Consider the following 20,475-nt stretch of genomic DNA (forward strand, 5'->3'; position numbering starts at 1 on the left):
TGATCCCGACTACGGGTGCTGTCTGCACGGAGTTTGTACGTTCTCCCCGTGAGCTGCGTGGGTTTTCTCCGAGATCTTCGGTTTCCTCCTACACTCCAAAGACGTACAGGTATGTAGGTTAATTGGCTTGGTAAATGTAAATAATTGTCCCTGGTGGGTATAGGATAGTGTTGGTGTGTGGGGATCGCTGGTCGGCGCTGACTCGGTGGTCCGTAGGGCCTGTTTCCGTGCTGTATCTCTAAACTAAACTAAAGTAATAATCATTGCTAGTTACTGTATCCAATATCCAATATTCCCGCTTTCTGTAACTGGAACACTACAACGGTGTAACACTATATCCTGCACTCGATACGATACGATAGAACTTTATCCCAGGAGGGAAATTGATCTGCCAACAGTCATAAAACACAAGATACATTAAATGAAAGTGACGAGGGGGGGGGTGGTTCAGTCTACCCCACGACAGAAGGGCGAGGATTTGTACAGATTGATAGCCACGGGGAAAAGGATCTCCTGTGGTGTGCTGTACTGCATCTTGGTGGAACCAGGTATCTTTCTCTTTTCATTGTACTCGTATATGATTTAATTGTATAGAACCCAAACAAAATGTTTCACTGTAGTTTGGTACAATAATATACCAATGCCAGAATGAGTAAATTATTTAACATTTTTTTGTTATACTTGATAAGTTTGGCACAAATTTGTTTTTAAGTGTTACAAAATCCGAATGCATATATCATGATTTTGCCTCTTTTAACTCACCAAACAGAAATCGCCTTGCAGCAGGTATCAATGTTCTTCCGATCTGAGCCCAATTGGGAAGTGGTAGAACCTCTAAAGGAAATGGGTATGTAAATCTGCCCAACTTTGTGCACATGTTTGTTCACAGTCATGTTTATCAGAACGTTATTTGGAGTAATTTTCACGTCTCTTGTTTAAGGCGGACTGGACGTTGTCAGCGTTCAGTTGATGTTGAGAGGGCTGATAGTCTGCAGCTCTGGGAGCCAGTGTGTTGGGCTGCTGTTGAGCATTCAAAGATTGGTCATATCGCTGAGTTGAGTTGCATGCCAGCGAGTTGTACACAGCAACCTTGTATACAGCTGTGCTGCCCACTGTTGCAGTACGCCAGTGTAAGAATAGAACCTGTAAAATAGCCGGCACAAGGAACTGCAGATGCTCAGTTACAAAGCAAGGCACAAATGCTGGAGTAACTCAGCAGGTCTGGCAGCAACAGTGGACAAATTCCCCAGAAATGCTGCCTGACCCACTGCGTTATTGGGGAAACGAATGCAGTGGCACCTTTAGGTACTGCCTGTGAATTTGCCGATTAAGGTGATCAATGATTTACATTCAATACAATACAATCAGTTTTATTCGTCACTTGCACATAAAGTGCAAGTGAAATAAATTTGCCAGCAGCGGTACAATGAAAAAGGACACACAAAAACACAATAAAAATGTAACACAAACATCCACCACAGCATTCATCACTGTGGCCAGTCCTCCTCCATTTGAAGTTGATCTCAACTTTTAGCAGATAACTGTAAGATGTTAGTGACGTTTTAAGGGTTGCCCCAAGCTGCCCTAGTTCATGGGTCATGGATTATCCCCACAAGAGAGAAGACGGCTCTTTCAGTATCCATTATGCCTTCTTTGAACCTGAAACTCCGTGCCCCTGCACAACTCCGAGGAACCCATTTGATTCTGCAACCCTTGCATCATGAATTTCAGTGACGATGAATGAAATCCAGCCTGGATGTGCTGTATGCACTAAGGAATTCATCAGGGCCGAACGGCAAAGCTCCCTGCGTGCAAGAGGAGGGGAAAACATGCCTGCATCGTGAATAAGTGTGAATCACAGCCCACCTCTAGCTGTGAATGCAGTAAGGTCGATCATCTCACCCCTGGTGCAGATTCAGTGGAGCCTCTCTGAAAACGTGCCATGTAATGGCTTGTGAATGTCAAACCACATTTACAAATGTTGATGCATCCAAACATAACATCATTTTTGGCCTAAGGTTATGTGCCTTGTTGTGTCCTGGATTAAGTATCAGTGATCTGATTGAAAGAGTTCACGTTAGGGGGGAATGTAATTGTAGAGGATGCTGACATTCCGGCACATGTTTGAGGTTGGTACTGTACGGTGAAGTTTTAAAGAACTTGTGTTTGGACAAAGTGACCCCACGTGGGATATTTTTTAGATGCTACAAAAATGATAAATTTGAAATATTTCCTTTTTAAGGTTGGAGATTTAGAAAACGGTATCTTTTAATAAAAAGCAAGGATCAGCCCAAGGAGCGTCAAGTACTGAGCTGGGTGAGTCCTGATTGTTAAATAGTCTGAGATAATTCAGCCAGTGGAGGTAGTTGAGGTTGATGCTGCATCTACATTTAAAATACAGGGAGATGGATGGGGCAGGTTTAAAGAGACATGGGCCCAGTGCAGGCAGGTGGGACTAGTGTAGATGGGGCACCTCAGTTGGCATGGACATGTTGGACCAAAAGGCCTGTTTCCGTGCTGAATGAATCTGACTCTCGTTATTGCTGCTTTATTAATTGCTCACCAGTATAACTCATTTTGTCTAAAGAGTCATAAATACAATGCAGAAGGGTCATGTACTCTAGTATATTAGGTTTGTTAGCAACACTTTACAGAGTGCGCCAATAAAAGTTTAGCTGCTTGCCTGTGGCATGATTCTGATGTATCCATGAGTTCCATGTTGTGTTTATGGGTCTGTCAAGCTGCAGCAAGTCAGCATTTCATCCTTCCATCCTTGGTACATATGACCAGCAAACACTTTTGACTCTCCTTGAATATCAAAACCAACCTTTGCAAGTTCTGTCTGATCTGCGATGAAGTATGACCAGACTGAGGTTGTATAAGTCGTTAACTAGGTTACCAGGTCAATGACGGATGTTTGGTGGTGCACGTTTATCAATTAGAATTGGTCTGATATAGAACTCTGTATAATCTGTCATCTTCGCATTTTATTTAAAGAACTATTAGAAGCAGTTTTTTGTTGTTGTAAGCAGCCCCACTTCCAGTTAAAGAGCATAATAGCCCAGTCCCACTGTACGAGTTCATTCCAAGAGCTCTCCCGAGTTTGCCCTGATTCAAACTCGGAGATTTACGGTAATGGCCACTCGTCGATACTTGGGGCTCTCGTGGACATTTTTCAACATGTTGAAAAATCTTCACGAGTCTTCCCGTGCTTACCTGCCGTTAGCGGGTCTTCCTGAATACCTGCCGTTAGCGTTACGAGCCGCTAAGAGACGTCCCCGAGCTCCGACGTACCCGCTACGTTCATTCTCCGTGCTTACCAAAGTTTGATTTTTTTGTAAACTCGGGTGAGCTCTTGGAATGAACTCGTACAGTGGGACAGGGCTATGATTAAAATTGAAACTGAATCTGAATCTGATTACTCTGGTAAAACAAGCTGACGCGGGCTGTTTGCATGAAATGTTCGTGCAGTCCTGTAACGGGGAAGTTGACAAAGTGTAAGTGTGCTCAAATTATGAGGATGAGAGCTCAGCTCATACTTGAGTAAACGCACTTTTAACCTTTGTCGATTGATATTGAACTTTGTAGACAGCAGTTCAAATAACACTAGAATATTTTTGGAGGCAGTTTGTAGCTGTGGAGATGAGTCCTTTGCCTGTCCTCCTATCGACGAGCTGACACTCATTTGGTGGCACCCACCTTTGTTTTACAGGCGGATCTCGGTCCTGACATGTTTCTGTGCGATAAAGACCTTCAGTCAGCAATGAAGCTTTTACCCTCTTGGTCGGTAAGTAATTATCCAAAGTCTTATAATGTTTTGAACTATTCTAGATGCTTTATAGCTAATGTAAGACACTACTGACTACTTGGGCGGCACCAGGTGGTGCAGTGGTAGAGCTGCTGCCTTACAGCACCTGGTTCGATCCTGACTAAGTTGCTGTCTGTACGGGGTTTGTACGTTCTCCCTGTGATCGCTTGGGTTTTCTCCAGGAACCCCAGTTTCCTCCCACATTCTTAAGACGTTCAGGTTTGTAGGTTAATTGATTTCTGTATATTTCCCCTAGTGTGTAGGATACAACTATTGGTTGGTGTGGATTCGGTTGGCTGCAGGGGCTGTTTTCCGGGCAGTATCTCAAAACTAAACTTAACTTACTGGAAAATATTATACTATATCCATAGAAAATTAACAGAATGCCATTTAATGCTCAGGGGAATACACGCTTTAACCCTTAAAGGGTTAAAGCGTGTATTCCCCTGAGCATTAAGTGCATGTCCCTGCAGATAATGCAGGACTCTTCAAGTAGACATCCAAGTACTGTTTACATGTGAGGAGAGCTTCTCCCTCTTTTCCTTTTAGGCAGTGTCTTCCGGATCCCTACCACCCTCTGGACGTTGAGGGTTGATCTTATTGAGATGGACAAGATCATGAGAGGCATGGATAAAGTAAATGGTGACTCATTTAGCCTAGGGTAGAGGATTCTAAAACTAGAGCCCCCAGGCGGAAGGTGAGAGAGCAGAGATTTCAGAGGGACTTGGGAAACAACTTGTTCACTCAGAGGGTAGTCCATACCTGGAATGAGCTGCCAGATGAAGCTGCAGACATTTGGATAGATACGTGGATAGGAAGGGTTTAGTGGGCTATGGGCCAAATGCAGGCAACCGGGACTAGGGCAATATTCCAAATTGGTCGGCATGGACAAGGGCTGAATGGCTTGTTTAGCAATAGCCAAGGTTGGATGTTTTAATAGAAGGTAAAGATGAGATTTGGGGCTTCATTCGGCACAGGTCAAAGTGTTATCTTTGGGGCAATAGGTACATGGTTCCCCTTTCCCTTGCCTCACAGCTGCAGGTAAGCCTCTAATTCAACATGAAGTAAATCCTGCTCTAAGATTGCTCTGTTTTAATCTCTAGCACCCGTACATATACCCTGTCACATTCGCCACAGCTAGTGAATCCTCTGGACTCGTCATTCGAATGTACAATGACAAAGGAACACTGAGAGATTATATCTGCAAGGTATGTCCCATCAACTGGATATTAGATCTTGTCTGCATTTAATTACCTGAGCTTGCTGAAAATCTAATTGGTAATAAATAATCAGAAATATGATTAACTTTTCAAAGTGGAGAATATGTACCTTGCTGTGTACCATCTCCACATCACAGTCTGAAGAAGGGTCTCAACCCGAAACGTCACCTATTCCTTCTATCCAGAGATGTTGCCTGTCCTGCTGAGTTACTCCAGCAATTTGTGTCTATCTCCACATTACAACTCACTTGGTTTTCATTGAGTGCAACATGATGTTATTGTATTTGGATGAAATGGGAAAGTGATCAACTAAGATTAGAAACATGGAGTCTGAAGAAGGGTCTCGACCCGAAACGTCGCCTATTCCTTCGCTCCATAGATGCTGCCTCACCCCTTGAGTTTCTCCAGCATTTTTGTCTACTTGTCGATTTTTCCAGCATCTGCAATTCTTTATTAAACATGGACTTATCATTAGTTGATTGGTTTGATCTACCGAGGCTGGTTATCTCCAAGTTGGGCAATGAATTGTCAAAGCTAAATACATTCCACACTCAAAAACTGCATACCTTTACAAATAGTTTAAGAATGAACTGCGGATGCTGGAAAATCAAAGGTAGACAAAAGTGCTGGAGAAACTCAGCGGGTGCAGCAGCATCTATGGCGCGAAGGAAATAGGCAACGTTTCGGCCCGAAACGTTGCCTATTTCCTTCGCTCCACAGATGCTGCTGCACCCGCTGAGTTTCTCCAGCACTTTTGTCTACCCACCTTTACAAATAAATATTTCATTTAATCTTTAAATATAGATGTTTCAGTTTTAAACTTTTGGTTCTTTATATGGCTCTTTATAAGAGTTTCCAGTCATAGAAGCTGGACTTTGATAATATTGTTGTCCTTTATTTTGGTTTATATTTAGCTTTTTTAAAAAAAGTTTAGTTTCTGCTTTGCTAAACACGATGAAATACTGATGAACAATAATTCTGTCAAATATACTTTGCACAAAGGCTAAACCAAAAGACTGTTTTATGAAGAAATACTGCAGTCCCAAGAAAAGCCAAGGACTTGATCTTCAGCAGATCAAATTGTTTGGGCGACAAATACTGGAGGTAAATGATGTTATCCATGTATCTGTCAACCTACCCCTTCTAGCGACTCTCACTCAGTGTACTTGATCTCTACCTATATTTCGAAGCATAACCTTCGTGATCTGCTTGATTTTTATTTCAGGTCTTGAAGTTTCTTCAAGAAAAAAGAATTCCATACGGACATCTTCACTCCTCCAATGTGATGATTGATGGTGATGCATGTAAATTATTGGATATAGAAAACTCATTCCTGGGGTTACCCAGTTATTATAGGCCTTATTATACGCAGTCCAGGAAAATAAATGTTAGTATTCAATGTCCTTACCAGTGTAATAAGCTGCTTCCATTATTTTAAAGCTGTCGTTTTTATCAAAACTTACTTTTGAATAACTTACTCTTGTGTTGAGATAATTGTTGCTGTTTTTAATACCGTCTGGGGTTATGAAAAGAGAGCATTTTTACATGTCTAGTTAGCCTTGGCTCTCCCCCTCGTGAACAAGTGCTTTGTTTAGCAACTTGCGTACTTCTCTCGGGCCATTTATGTGTCCGTTCATCCACTGGGTTGTTGTCCACAGCGTTTTTGCACCAATCACAAATGGAAATGGGAATGCATTTTATTCTTCACTGGTTAATTGTAAAAATATAGTGTTTTGCTTTTGAAAGTTAGATCCTCTTTCGCATCTTGCAGAGGTCCAAATCCAAGTTGCTACAGGGTGCCAAGATTTAGGTTTGGTCTCAGAATCCCTTCATGTTTCTGTGGATGTTATTTGGCTGGGATGTTTGGGATGGGAGAGATGTGTACGCAAGGGGGAGTGGTGAGGAGCGCCTCAACCATTTAATCCTCCTTGACTGGTATCTTACAGTAACTGGAAAAATATACTTAATCAAACACTGAATGTTAATCACGTAAAATATGGTTTATTGTTTTTTGTTAATACATGCACCTACTTTATAGACAACAGAAGCTATTGATGTGTATTGCTTTGGTCACGTTTTATATGAGATGACTTACGGCAAGCCTCCAGATTCTGTGCCTGTGGACAGCTTCCCCTCAGCATCTTCCTCGCATATAGGTGAGAACGTTTTGAATTGTATCGTATTTATTAATTTCAGTGAACATGTTTTGCAAACCTGGTTTATTTGTAATGAATGCATTTTCCCGCTTCCTATTACCTAATAGGTTTAGGTTTATTATTATTGTGTATTGTGCAGAGATGTTGTCTGACCAGACTAGACATAAAAGTCTGGAGTAGCTCAGCAGGTCAGACAGCATCTCTGCAGAAAAGGAATAGGTGACGTTTCTGGTCGAGACCCTCAGCATGAAGAAAGGTCTCGACCCAAAACATCACCTATTCCTATTCTCCAGAGATGCTGCCTGACCTGCTGAGTTACTCCAGCATTTTGTGTCTGTGTTGGTGTACTATTGTCAGGAGTATTGCAATACAGTAATAAATAGAGAGCCTTCGTGATGGTATGAACATATCATTAGGTGTTCTTAGTGAAATTTAAATATAACATTAAGGATGTAAATAATCTGGAACAGATTTGCGTTTGTTGCAGAGATGGAGGCAGTGATAAGGTGTGTAGCTGTGGTCATGTGTGTTTAAATAAAAGGAAAATGTGTAAGAAGCATAGAAACATAGAAATTAGGTGCAGGAGTAGGCCATTCGGCCCTTCGAGCCTACACCGCCATTCAATATGATCATGGCTGATCATCCAACTCAGCATCCTGTACCTGCCTTCTCTCCATACCCTCTGATCCCCTTAGCCACAAGGGCCACATCTAACTCCCTCTTAAATATAGCCAATGAACTGGCCTCAACTACCCTCTGTGGCAGAGAGTTCCAGAGATTCACCACTCTCTGTGTGAAAAAGGTTTTTCTCATCTCGGTTTTAAAGGATTTCCCCCTTGTCCTTAAGCTGTGACCCCTTGTCCTGGACTTCCCCAACATCGGGAACAATCTTCCTGCATCTAGCCTGTCCAACCCCTTAAGAAATTTGTAAGTTTCTATAAGATCCCCTCTCAATCTCCTAAATTCTAGAGAGTATAAACCAAGTCTATCCAGTCTTTCTTCATAAGACAGTCCTGACATCCCAGGAATCAGTCTGGTGAACCTTCTCTGCACTCCCTCTATGGCAATAATGTCCTTCCTCAGATTGGAGACCAAAACTGTACGCAATACTCCAGGTGTGGTCTCACAAGACCCTGTACAACTGCAGTAGAACCTCCCTGCTCCTATACTCAAATCCTTTTGCTATGAAAGCTAACATACCATTCGCTTTCTTCACTGCCTGCTGCACCTGCATGCCTACTTTCAATGACCGGTGTAGCATGACACCCAGGTCTCGCTGCATCTCCCTTTTCCTAATCGGCCACCATTTAGATAATAGTCTGCTTTCCTGTTTTTGCCACCAAATGGATAACCTCACATTTATCCACATTATACTGCATCTGCCAAACATTTGCCCACTCACCCAGCCTATCCAAGTCACCTTGCAGTCTCCTAGCATCATCCTCACAGCTAACACTGCCCCCCAGCTTAGTGTCATCCGCAAACTTGGAGATATTGCCTTCAATTCCTCATCCAGATCATTAATATATATTGTAAATAGCTGGGGGTCCCAGCACTGAGCCTTGCGGTACCCCACTAATCACTACCCGCCATTGTGAAAAGGACCCGTTTACTCCTACTCTTTGCTTCCTGTTTGCCAGCCAGTTCTCTATCCACATCAATACTGAACCCCCAATGCCATGTGCTTTAAGTTTGTATACTAATCTCTTATGTGGGACCTTGTCGAAAGCCTTCTGGAAGTTCAGATACACCACATCCACTGGTTCTCCCCTATCCACGGTACTAGTTACATCCTCGAAAAATTCTATAAGATTCGTCAGACATGATTTACCTTTCGTAAATCCATGCTGACTTTGTCCAATGATTTCACCACTTTCCAAATGTGCTGCTATCCCATCATTAATAACTGACTCTAGCAGTTTCCCCACTACCGATGTTAGACTAACTGGTCTGTAATTCCCCGTTTTCTCTCTCCCTCCCTTCTTAAAAAGTGGGGTTACGTTTGCTACCCGCCAATCCTCAGGAACTACTCCAGAATCTAAAGAGTTTTGAAAGATTATTACTAATGCATCCACTATTTCTGGAGCTACTTCCTTAAGTACTCTGGGATACAGCCTATCTGGCCCTGGGGATTTATCGGCCTTTAATCCATTCAATTTACCCAACACCACTTCTCGACTAACCTGGATTTCACTCAATTCCTCCAACTCCTTTGACCCGCGGTCCCCTGCTATTTCCGGCAGATTATTACTGTCTTCCTTAGTGAAGACGGAACCAAAGTAAGTTATTCAATTGGTCCGCCATATCCTTGTTCCCCATGATCAACTCACCTGTTCTGACTGCAAGGGACCTACATTTGTTTTAACTAATCTCTTTCTTTTCACATATCTATAAAAACGTTTGCAGTCAGTTTTTATGTTCCCTGCCAGTTTTCTTTCATAATCTATTTTTCCTTTCCTAATTAAGCCCTTTGTCCTCCTCTGCTGGTCTCTGAATTTCTCCCAATCCTCTGGTATGCTGCTTTTTCTGGCTAATTTGTACGCATCATCCTTCGCTTTGATACTATCCCTAAAGAACTGCAGATGCTGGTTTAAATCGAAGGTGGACATAAAATGCTGGAGTTACTCAGCATCTCTGGAGAGAAGGAATGGGTGACGTTTCGGGTCTGAAGAAGGGTCTCGACCCGAAATGTCGGCCCTTCCTTCTCTCCAGAGTTACTCCAGCATTTTGTGTCTACCAAGGAAAAGGTGTTATCTGCTGCGGTGTGAATGGCCAATCATGTCCTTCAACCATTAGTAGACAAAAATGCTGGAGAAACTCAGCGGGTGGGGCAGCATCTATGGAGCGAAGGAATAGGTGATTTCGCTCCATAGATGCTGCCTCACCCGCTGAGTTTCTCCAGCATTTTTGTCTACCTTCGATTTTTCCAGCATCTGCAGTTCTTTCTTAAATCCTTCAACCATTGCTCGTTTAATGTACGTGCTCAGCTGAGAAAACATTGGTGTATATTTTATTTTGAGATTTTGTTGTACATTGGTTTAAAATAAATCTGTGCAAGGGTCAGGAAGGTTCTGAAGAAGGAATGTGCATTTTCTTTCCAGTGTCTGTGTTGCAGTCCATCCTGTCTGCAGAGGCCTGGAAAGCAAGCATGCCGACTATTGCCCAGCTATTAGAAACTCCGTAAGTGGAAAACCTTTTGGTTTAGTCTTTGTTTTGGGGAATGTGTGTGGAAATGTTGCGGCTGTTTTTAATTTTCAGTTTTACAAAGGATATGAGTGCGGTTTGGACCAGGTTTGTCAGAGTCATGTTTCTTCAGCATATTTATGGTCAAACTGCTCTGCATTTAAATGGTTACGTAACCAATTGGTTACGTAACCAATTGCTTGTCCACTGGCCGGTGGCACATTAAACATCCACCCTTCAGCTCACGTTGCCTGCGCTGAACAGACTCCAAGGCCAGCACTTATTTACCTGCATATAATCCATATTCCCCCATTCCTTGCATATCCATGTGCCTATCTAAAAATCAGACGCCACTATCGAATCTGCCTCCACCACCGCCCTCTGTATGTTTAAAAAAAAAACTTGCCACGCACATCTCCTTTGAACATTGCCCCTCTCACCTTAATGGCATGTCCTCTAGTCTTTGATGTTTCCATCCTAGGAAATAAGTGCTGTCTGTCTACCCTATCTATGCCTTTCATTTTATATACGTCTATCAGCTCTCAGCATCCTCCGGCCATCCAGGTCTGTTCAACCCGTCCCTGTAACTAATACCTAATCCTGGCATCATTCTGGTAAACCTCCTCTGCACCCTCTCCAAAGCCTCCACCTCCTCCTTATAATGGGACGAGCAGATCTGCACGCAATACTCCAAATGCAGCTTGTCCATAGTCCTATGAAGCTACGTCATGACTTCCTGATTCTTCTACTCCTTGCCGAGACCAATGAAGGCAAGCATATCGTATCTTTTCTATACCACTCTTATCAACTTACAATACAATACAATACCTTCCAGGCACCTTCCAGGATGGAAGGTTGGGGCGGCAAGGTGGTGCAGCGGTAGAGTTGCTGCGTCACAGCACCGGAGATCCGGGTGCGATCCTGACTACGAGTATTGTCTGTATGGAGTTTGTACGTTCTCCCCGTGACCACGTGGGTTTTCACCGGGTGCTCCGGTTTCCTCCCAAACGCCAGAGACGTGCAGATTTGTAGGTTCATTTGGCTTCAGTAAAAATTGTATATTATCTCTAGTGTGTAGGATAGTGCTAGAGTATATGGTGATCGTTGCTCGGCATGGACTCCGAAGAGCCTATTTCCACGCTGTATCTCCAAAACTACAGTCAAATTTTAATAAAAGTTGATTAAGTTCTTGAGCAACACTTGCAGAAATGGAAAGGAATGATGCTGTAAGATACAATACCAGGAACTTAACACTTCTCATGTACCTTTTATTAAAAATAATTCTTATTATAAAATTCAAACGTGTGTGTGTGTGTTGCCATCTCTATACCAACAGGGTTTGATAGTTAACTGCTTTAATTGGTTTTACTAGTGTGATGCTGAGCATGTGCCTGAACTCCTGAACTTCCTGCTTTGGCAACCGCATGTTTGTACAGTCAGTGCTTAATCCCCATTTGAATAGGGCCAATTTAGAGCTTGGATTAGTTTAACTAGCAGTCTGATGCAGCATGTGATTCTGTACATTCCCGATTTGTGTGCGCGGCGATTCCTGACTGTGTACAAAGAGGAAGAGCTCTTTGATGACCAGTGTCCAGTTCAGAATGTGTAGGGGCCGTGAGGAACCGTGTGGGTAACAGTCACTGCCAGATTTCCCAGACTTTCCACAAGTGGGGAAAATGTAACAGTGTGTGGAATTTCCAGAATCGCAGAACAGGGTTCACTTTTTGAAGAGATGAGTGAAAGAAAATCGAGGGCCAATGGGATGTGGTCTATAAATTGGAGCTTGGATTTGGGAAGAAAGGATTTTTGTCAATTAATTATTTTTTTTTGCCGACTTGCCGGCACCCGTCATAGTCGCAGTAGGTCGCCGGAAAAATGTTCAACATGTTGAATATCCAGCGCGGACCAGAAAAAGATACAACTCTTTGGGCGACTACTCGCACCAAACAGACGTCACCGTATCATAGGTTACAGATCAGCAACGATCTCTACTGCTGGGACCAGATTTAACGGGAGGTAATTGGCCCACTTGTGTGTTCTTAGAATTCTTCTGACAGGCTTTTAGGAAAAACATTGTTAATGTTGTAAAATTGTATTCTATCATCGATTACAGAATATACTGCAGATGCTGAAAGTTGAGCAAAGCACAAAGTGCTGAAGGAACTCGGCCAGCATCTGAAGAAGGGTCCCAACCCGAAACGTTGTCTGACCATCCGTCTCTAGATGCTGCCTGACCCGCTGGGTTCCTCCAGCACTTTGTGATTGGTATCGAAGCTTATCCACAGTCGGCTGACTGAAGAGCAGATGTTCCTGTGTTGGATTGGAATAGACAAAGGTAGAGCTGAGAACAATAGAGATATGTAGGCAATGCTGACAGTATGTATGGCTGCTAAATGTGTGGGTTTCAAATGGGACAAATGTTAGAAGTGATTTATCTGTCATATTGGTTGAGGGGACCATAAAACTTCCAAATAATGCTTTTGCCTATGATACCAAATTTTACTATTACTTTACAAATGGCTGTATTTTCTGAATCAAATATTAAAATTATCCTTCATCTAATTGAGATTTTCTGTAAATTGTGTTTAAAACTCAAGGGGCTGAGTTGGATAGGAAATGTTTTAGAGAGATATGGGCCAAACACAGGGCACGTGGGAGTAGCGTAGATGGGGGCATATTGGTGGGCATGGCCAAGTTGGGTCATAGGGCCTGTTTCTATGCTCTATGATTGTTGGCCTTTAACAGTGGTAACTCACTTGTATTTTGAACCTATTGCATTAATTTTCTTTTGAATGCTTTACTCTTTGCTCCAGCAATGCTGAATATTAATGAACCACTCGTGTACGTTTTCCAAATAAAGGTCATAACATTCTGGCTCAATAACCCTGACTTGCTTTCTTTCAGGTTGTTTGTGGATGTGATGCTTAATGCGGAGAAGCCCCAGTTTAAGGTAAGACTACTCTAACTGTACTCGAAATGGGACTTCAATGTGCAGCTGTACAAGGCGCTGGGGAGACTACGTGGAGTACTATGTGCATCTCTGGTCCCCCGGCTGTAGGAAGGATGTCATCAAGTTGGAGAGGGTTTTCACCAGCATATAGCATGTGGGCTGGAGTTATGGGGAGAGAGAGGCTGGGATTTTATTATTTTGAATGTAGGCTGAAAGGTGATCTTATTGAAGTATATAACATTATGGAACCTGGGCCTCTGGTGCTGTGAGGCAGCAACTCTACCGCTGCGCCACCATGCCGTTCTTCCAGCAGCTCATTCCAGATTTAGTGACTTTCTTCAACCTCTCCCATCTCACCTTAAGGTACAGCCCACCAGTTTTACAATCTTCCTCCATGGGACAAAGACCATGAGCATTCACTTTATCCATGCCCCTCATAATGTTATATACTTCAATAAGATCACCTTTCAGCCTACATTCAAAATAATAAAATCCCAGCCTCTCTCTCCCCATAACTCCAGCCCCAATGTCCGCAAATCCACCAATTCCCGTATTGTCTGCAAACCTGCTAATCAATTTAGATTAGTTTAGAGATACAGCGCGGAAATGGGCCCTTCGGCCCACCGAGTCCGCACTGACCAGCGATCGCCCCGCACAATAACACTATCCTACACACACTAGGGACAATTTTACACATACACCAAGCCCACTAACTTACATACCTGCACGTCTTTGGAGTGTGAGAGGAAAGCGAAGATCTCAGAGAAAACCCACGTGGTTAAAGGGAGAACGTGCGAACTCCGTAGTCAGCAACCGCAGTCTGGATCGAACCTGGGTCTCTGGCGCTGTGAGGCAGCAACTCTACCGCTGTGTCACTGTGGCCAGCTTACAACTCATCTACATTTTCATCCCAAGTCATTCATCAGCCAGAATAACCCCCTTCCACAGATGCCCTCTGACCTCTATGGCTAAACCAGTTCTGAATGCAAACAGCCAAGTCCCTGGGCACCTGATGCATCTTAATCTCCTGGATCAGCCAACTGTGTGGGACATTATCAAATGTATCTCTGAAATCATGAGAACACCGTTCTATTGTGTATTGTGTGTTCTTTTTAAGTGTATCGCTGCTGGCAAGTTCATTTCACTGCACCTTCGGGTGACTTTGACTCTCGCCACTGGCCTGAAGGAAATAGTCACCACCCAGTTATCTAGCAATGAAAATCATTTCCCAACCAGATTTTATATGTATGACCTTAAAGGGCAACATTTCATGTGTGGTTTGTTTGTGATATTATTTTATATTTTTGTTTTGTTTTTGCCATGGCAGATACCTAGTAAGCTGAAAGAAGCTTTGAAAGCAGCAAAGGAGTGCATGGAGAAAAGGCTAACCGAGGAGCAGAAAGCAGTGAGTCAAACAAGCCCTTCCGTGGGATAATAAATAAATGCAGATGCTGGAATACTCGCAGGGTAGGGTGGTGTAGTGGAAAGAGGAACAAAGTAAGTATGTGGGTCATTGGTGCTTATCATAGGAGGGAGGAGTGAGATTACAAATATCCTGTAAATTGTAAAAAAAGAGAGCAATAGGGGTGCAGCGGGTAGAGCTGCTGCCTCACAGCGCCAGAGACCTGGGTTCCAATTCTGAACTCTGGTGCTGTCTGTGTGGAGTTTGCACGTTACTCCCTGTGGCCGCGTGGGTTTTCTCCGGGTGCTCCGGTTCTCCCCCACATCCCAAAAGAGGTGCAGGTTTTGTAGGTTAATTGTCCTCTGTAAATTGCCCCGGGTGAAATTAAAAGTTCAAACAATCTAACTGAATTTTCCCCGTTCAGGATAACTTGTAACCCAAATTTACATTTGTCTTCCATCCTGAAGATTCACCGGCATAAAAGACTGGCAAGAGCTCAGTCCCACCATGGATCGGAGGAAGAGAAGAAGAAAAGAAAGATCTTGGCCAGAAAGGTGCATTCATCTTAAGAGATTTTGACTGTTAAACCATTCATACAACTTTGTATTCCTTTTGACATCACCTGCCTTTAAACTCGGTACCTTGAGAGAGAAGTTTAAAATCCTTAGTTTCCCATTTATATCCAACTAATTCCAGGAATTGTTTCAATTTTCAATTTCAATTTCTTATTTTGATATGCATGTTTCTTTAATTCATTGTCAAATGTAGTCCTAATTAACCTTAAATGTTTCCTTTCCTAATAATGTTCTGTTCTGCCTTCCATTGTAGCAAGCCAAGGTAACAAAACTTGCTTCAGTCGAGGTTTAATTATCTTACTTTACTGGTGCTCTGGCTTTTTGAATGAATTTGCAGCCGTCCCTAGTTGCTCTGTTCACTGTTCGCTGCATGGCCACCTTTAATGAGAGCTGCATGCTTCACTGGAGTTGCTGCCTCTGTGATGATGCATGGATGAAATATACTGTGGTTGTGTCCCATGTCTTTGTCACCACGATTCAAACACGTTTTTTTTCCCTTGCAAACAGAAGTCAAAGCAGTCTCTGACTGAGAATGAAGTCGATGACTCAGCGAAAATCAACCGCTCAAACAATGCAAATTCTGGTATGTGTTCATTGAAATTCAAATTATATCCAGTGTAATTTATGTTGGAAAACTTTTCTGTTCCGGAATTAGTTTTGGTTGTAGCAAAGTGAAAAATTCTTCATTTAAGAATTCTTCACTCTTCTTTGATTAATTTCCAAATAGACGTGGGTAGGTCCATGGACAGGAAGAGTTTGGAGGGAAGTGGGCCAAACGCAGGCAAATGGGACTCGTTTAGAGGTGTTAATTCCCGGGATGACGGGACTGACATATGAGGAAAGAATGGGTCAACTGGGCTTATATCCACTGAAATTTAGAAGGATGATAGAGGATCTTATAGAAACATATAAAATTCTTAAGGGGTTGGACAAGCTAGATGCAGGAAAAATGTTCCCCAATTTGGGGAGTCCAGAACCAGGGGTCACAGTTTAAGAATAAGGGGCCGGCCATTTAGGACGGAGGTGATGAAAAACTTTTTCACCCAGAGAGTTGTGAATCTATGGATTCTCTGTCCCAGAAGGCAGTGGAGGCCAATTAATTCACTTGATATTTTCAAGAGGGAGTTAGATTAGCTCTTCGAGCTAACGGAATCAAAGGATATCGGGAGAAAGCAGGAACGGGGAACTGATTTTGAATGATCAGCCATGATCATATTGAATGGCGGTGCTGGCTTGAAGGTCCGAATGGCCTCCTCCTGCACCTATGTTTCTATCTTGGTCGGCATGGGCGACTTGGGCCAGCTGTTTCTGTGCTGGGTGACTTATAAGTCGTAAACAAAATAGCTAATTTTCAATCCACGTTGACAGAATATTGCCATCAAAGTTGGTTTAGACCAAGGATAGGCAATAATCAAACGCAAGATGTGAATCGACATACTGAAGCTAGTACCTGGTACTAAATTATGACGTCGTGTTTTCCTTCAGACTGATTGCATTCCTGAATCTATTCAATATTACAATGTCAAAATGTGTAAATGATATTAAGTGGTTATGTGCAGTGAACAATGTTAGATTAAATGGTGAAATTGAAGGTACAAGGGTAGGCATATGGACAGGCAGGGAATGGTCTGAAGAAGGGTCCCGACCAGAAACGTCACCTATTCCTTCGCTCCTTAGATCTGCCTCGCCCACTGAGTTTCTCCAGCATTTGTGTCTACTCCCGACCCGAAACGTCACTATCCATGTTCTCCAGAGGTGCTACATGACCCGCTGAGTTACTCCAGCACTTTGTGTCCATCTCAGGGAATGGAGGGATATGGATTCTGTGCAGGTGGATAAGATATGGCCTTGGCATCATGTTCGGCACAGACATCATGGCCAATGGGCCTGTTCTTGTGCTGGACTGTTCTATATTTTATGAAAATTTCAGATAAATGGAACCTAATCAAAAACCAGAGGATCATAAATGAAAGTTTCTGCTTTAGGTTATTTAACTTCTTTATATGGATACAGTTTTCCCCCCAAGCATCATCTTAAAGTGGATGTCAACTGAAATGTCCACTGGACTAAAGAGCATTAGTCCAGACTGATGCTCATGCTATTTAAGAAAAATCCAAAGGAAGTCATCTGAAGGCATTAAGAGCACGATTCCGTAAAGCTTTTCCACTACTTATTATTGGTCATGAATAAAACTGTTTTGTAAGCCTTTTCCATTCTCAATCGAATAGCAGTCACAATTAGCAGCTACTGACGATAAAATGTTTCATCTGTTTGCCCTGTAGAAAGTTAGCCTTCAAGTGCTGGAGTTAATTACGCAACAGACACCTAAAGCAGTAGATAAGAATAAAAATAATAGCTCTTCTCAGACAAAAATGTTTTTTAAAGAAATCTGTGTAGGTCTGTTGGAAGTGTCTATCTGAAATGTAAAGAAAATCTAGATTTTAAACCCCTCTAGTTCCGTTAGCATTTTGTAAATGTATTATTGTAGAAAATGTAGCTTAGCAACGTGCTGTGTAAACTTCATATCTTTCTAACGACTATCTTCCCTCTAGGCTCTGGCGCTAGTTCTCCCTTAACATCACCTTCTTCGCCAACTCCTCCGTCAACGGGTAGGTAAAAGCCTTCCTCAATAAACTCGTAAGCGTACTCATGTAATCAATAACCTTGGTTCAGAATTATGTGTTTGGCAAGAAAACCTCTTATTTAGCATCAAAGCTGGATATCAATCTTCTAATTTTAGGCACTCGTGACAACATGTTCATTATTTTTTAAACTAATCGAATTTCTGAATTATTCCAGTAATTGTGTTTTGTTTCATATTTATTCAAGTTCCATGATCCTGCAACTTGAATAAATATGAAGTAAATCCCAAAGTGCTGGAGTAACTCAGTGGGTCAGGCAGCATCTGTGGAGAACATGGATAGGTGACGTTTCACAGAGTGCTGGAGTAACTCAGCGGGTCAGGCAGCATCTGTGGAGAACATGGATAGGTGACGTTTCACAGAGTGCTGGAGTAACTCAGCGGGTCAGGCAGCATCTCTGGAGGGCATGATTGGCGACGTCTCGGGACCCTTCTGCAGACCCAAACCTGAAACGCCATCAATGCACTTCCTCCAGAGATGCTGCTTGACCTGCTGAGTTACTCCAGCATGTTGTGTCTTGCTCGATTCCAGCATGTGCAGTTCCTTGTGTGCCCTCTACCTGAAATAGTATATTGTCTGAACTTGTTTAATGCAATAGATGGCATGGGTGATAACCAAGAATGAGTAACCTGTTGTGATGACTTTATCGGCTTTGATCAGAGGGTGTTGTACCAACGTATAGAGCTACCTTGTACCCGAGCTCTTGCATTGTTCTACAGCTCTAGTCAAGCATAGTATGTTGAAAATATAGTCCATCGGTTCACTGTTGCTGATGATATATCATTGCTTGTTGCAGCCTACGTTTCCCACTGCCCACCATTCAGGAATGCTAGTTCTCTTTGCATTCAGGTCGGCTTTAAATGCTCAGACACCATTTTATCGGGCTAAAGATGTGGTGTAGTCGCTGAGATGTCAACGTCTTGCCGCAGCTACATTTGCAATCATTCATTCTTATCTTATCTTAGCAGTCCTAACTGGCAGAATGTTTCCTGCAAACTGAGTTCCAAAAATCTGACCGTTGCAAATTTTAAACAATGTATTGGCTTCCTAAGTTCTTGCTTTTAATTCCTTTTCCTTTCTAATTAGTCATTTATCAGCATCGCTTGTCAGGAATTGTGGAGCTTAGTGTTAAAACAAAAAGAAAAAAATAATTTGTTTTATAATGTAATATCAAATTGTATTTCCTTGTTCATCAGTCATCTTAATGGAACACATTTATTTTCATTTTCATATTACACTTTTTGCAGTTGTATGATTAGATTCAGTTATGGTATGGCTGTTGAGCTCTCTTAATCTGCCAACTGCTTGAAGGAAAGTATATTATAAATCCCTCTGCAAACTTCCTGTCTGCTTTATGCCACGGACAAGGGATAAAAGCCATGTTGCAGAGGTAATTAAGCAATCCGAGGATCTTGGTGACAGGTTTATCCTGTTGATTGTAACCAGGAAAGTTGAAGATTCATTAAGATTACGGTGGTAATTTGGTTGTAGGGAACAATGTTTTGTTAAGGGAGGCTGTGCGAATATTCTTAACCATTAATGGACTTCCAAAAAGATGGGGTTATGGTGGTGTTGGAGCACGTTGTTAATTAGTTAGAAACATAGAAAATAGGTGCAGGAGGCCATTCGGCCCGTCGAGCCAGCACCGCCATTCATTGCGATCATGGCTGATCGTCCCCAATCAATAACCCGTGCCTGCCTTCTCCCCATATCCCTTGACTCCACTAGCCCCTAGAGCTCTATCTAACTCTCCCTTAAATCCATCCAGTGATTTGGCCTCCACTGCCCTCTGTGGCAGGGAATTCCACAAATTCACAACTCTCTGGGTGAAAAAGTTTTTTCTCACCTCAGTCTTAAATGGCCTCCCCTTTATTCTAAAACTGTGACCCCAAGCTTGTCCTAGTCTTTTCAATCTTTCCTCATATGACAGTCCCGCCATCCCAGGGATCAATCTCGCGAACCTACGCTGCACTGCCTCAATCACAAGGATGTCCTTCCTCAAATTAGGAGACCAAAACTGTACACAATACTCCAGATGTGGTCTTACCAGAGCCCTATACAAATGCAGAAGAACCTCTCTACTCCTATACTGAAATCTTCTTATTATGAAAGCCAACATTCCATTAGCTTTCTTCACTGCATGCTGTACCTACACGCCAACTTTCAGTGACTGGTGTACAAGGACACCCAGATCTCGCTGTACCTCCCCCTTACCTAACCTAACCCCATTGAGATAATAATTTGCCCCCTTGTTTTTGCCGCCTAAGTGGATAACTTTGTTGGAGGACATTTGGAGGACTTTTTTTAGGAGGTCCACACAGAATGCTGGAGTAACTTAGCGGGACAGGCAGCATCTCTGGAGAGAAGGAATGGGTGACGTTTCGGGTCGAGACCCTTCTGAAGAACGCACCACTTCTGAAGAAGGTTCCGACCTGAAACGTCACCCATTCCTTCTCTCCAGCGATGCTGCCTGTCCTGCTGAGTTACTCCAGCATTTTGTGTCTACCCTTCGCTTTAAACAGCATCTGCAGTTCTTTCC

At 42.8% G+C, this 20,475-nt stretch overlaps 1 protein-coding gene across 3 annotated transcripts in view; it reads left to right on the top strand.

The window, feature by feature from the left end:
* The window catches only part of pxk (PX domain containing serine/threonine kinase like), a 40,465-nt gene that overhangs the window by 14,455 nt on the left and 5,535 nt on the right, over positions 1–20,475 (top strand). For all 3 annotated transcript variants that reach the window (XR_004414600.1, XM_033036621.1, XM_033036622.1), the window contains exons 5-17: positions 770–847; positions 2,243–2,316; positions 3,713–3,787; positions 4,912–5,016; positions 6,031–6,132; positions 6,254–6,415; positions 7,067–7,184; positions 10,286–10,364; positions 13,272–13,317; positions 14,645–14,722; positions 15,187–15,273; positions 15,802–15,877; positions 17,847–17,903. Coding sequence is in view for 2 of the 3 variants with exons in the window: in XM_033036621.1 (XP_032892512.1) it covers positions 770–847; positions 2,243–2,316; positions 3,713–3,787; positions 4,912–5,016; positions 6,031–6,132; positions 6,254–6,415; positions 7,067–7,184; positions 10,286–10,364; positions 13,272–13,317; positions 14,645–14,722; positions 15,187–15,273; positions 15,802–15,877; positions 17,847–17,903 (1,137 nt within the window). In the remaining variant the exon portion in view is untranslated. The remainder of the gene's footprint in view (positions 1–769; positions 848–2,242; positions 2,317–3,712; positions 3,788–4,911; positions 5,017–6,030; positions 6,133–6,253; positions 6,416–7,066; positions 7,185–10,285; positions 10,365–13,271; positions 13,318–14,644; positions 14,723–15,186; positions 15,274–15,801; positions 15,878–17,846; positions 17,904–20,475) is intronic.

Source organism: Amblyraja radiata, chromosome 18, assembly GCF_010909765.2.
Source record: "Amblyraja radiata isolate CabotCenter1 chromosome 18, sAmbRad1.1.pri, whole genome shotgun sequence".
In the NCBI taxonomy this organism is placed as follows: Eukaryota; Metazoa; Chordata; class Chondrichthyes; order Rajiformes; family Rajidae; genus Amblyraja; species Amblyraja radiata.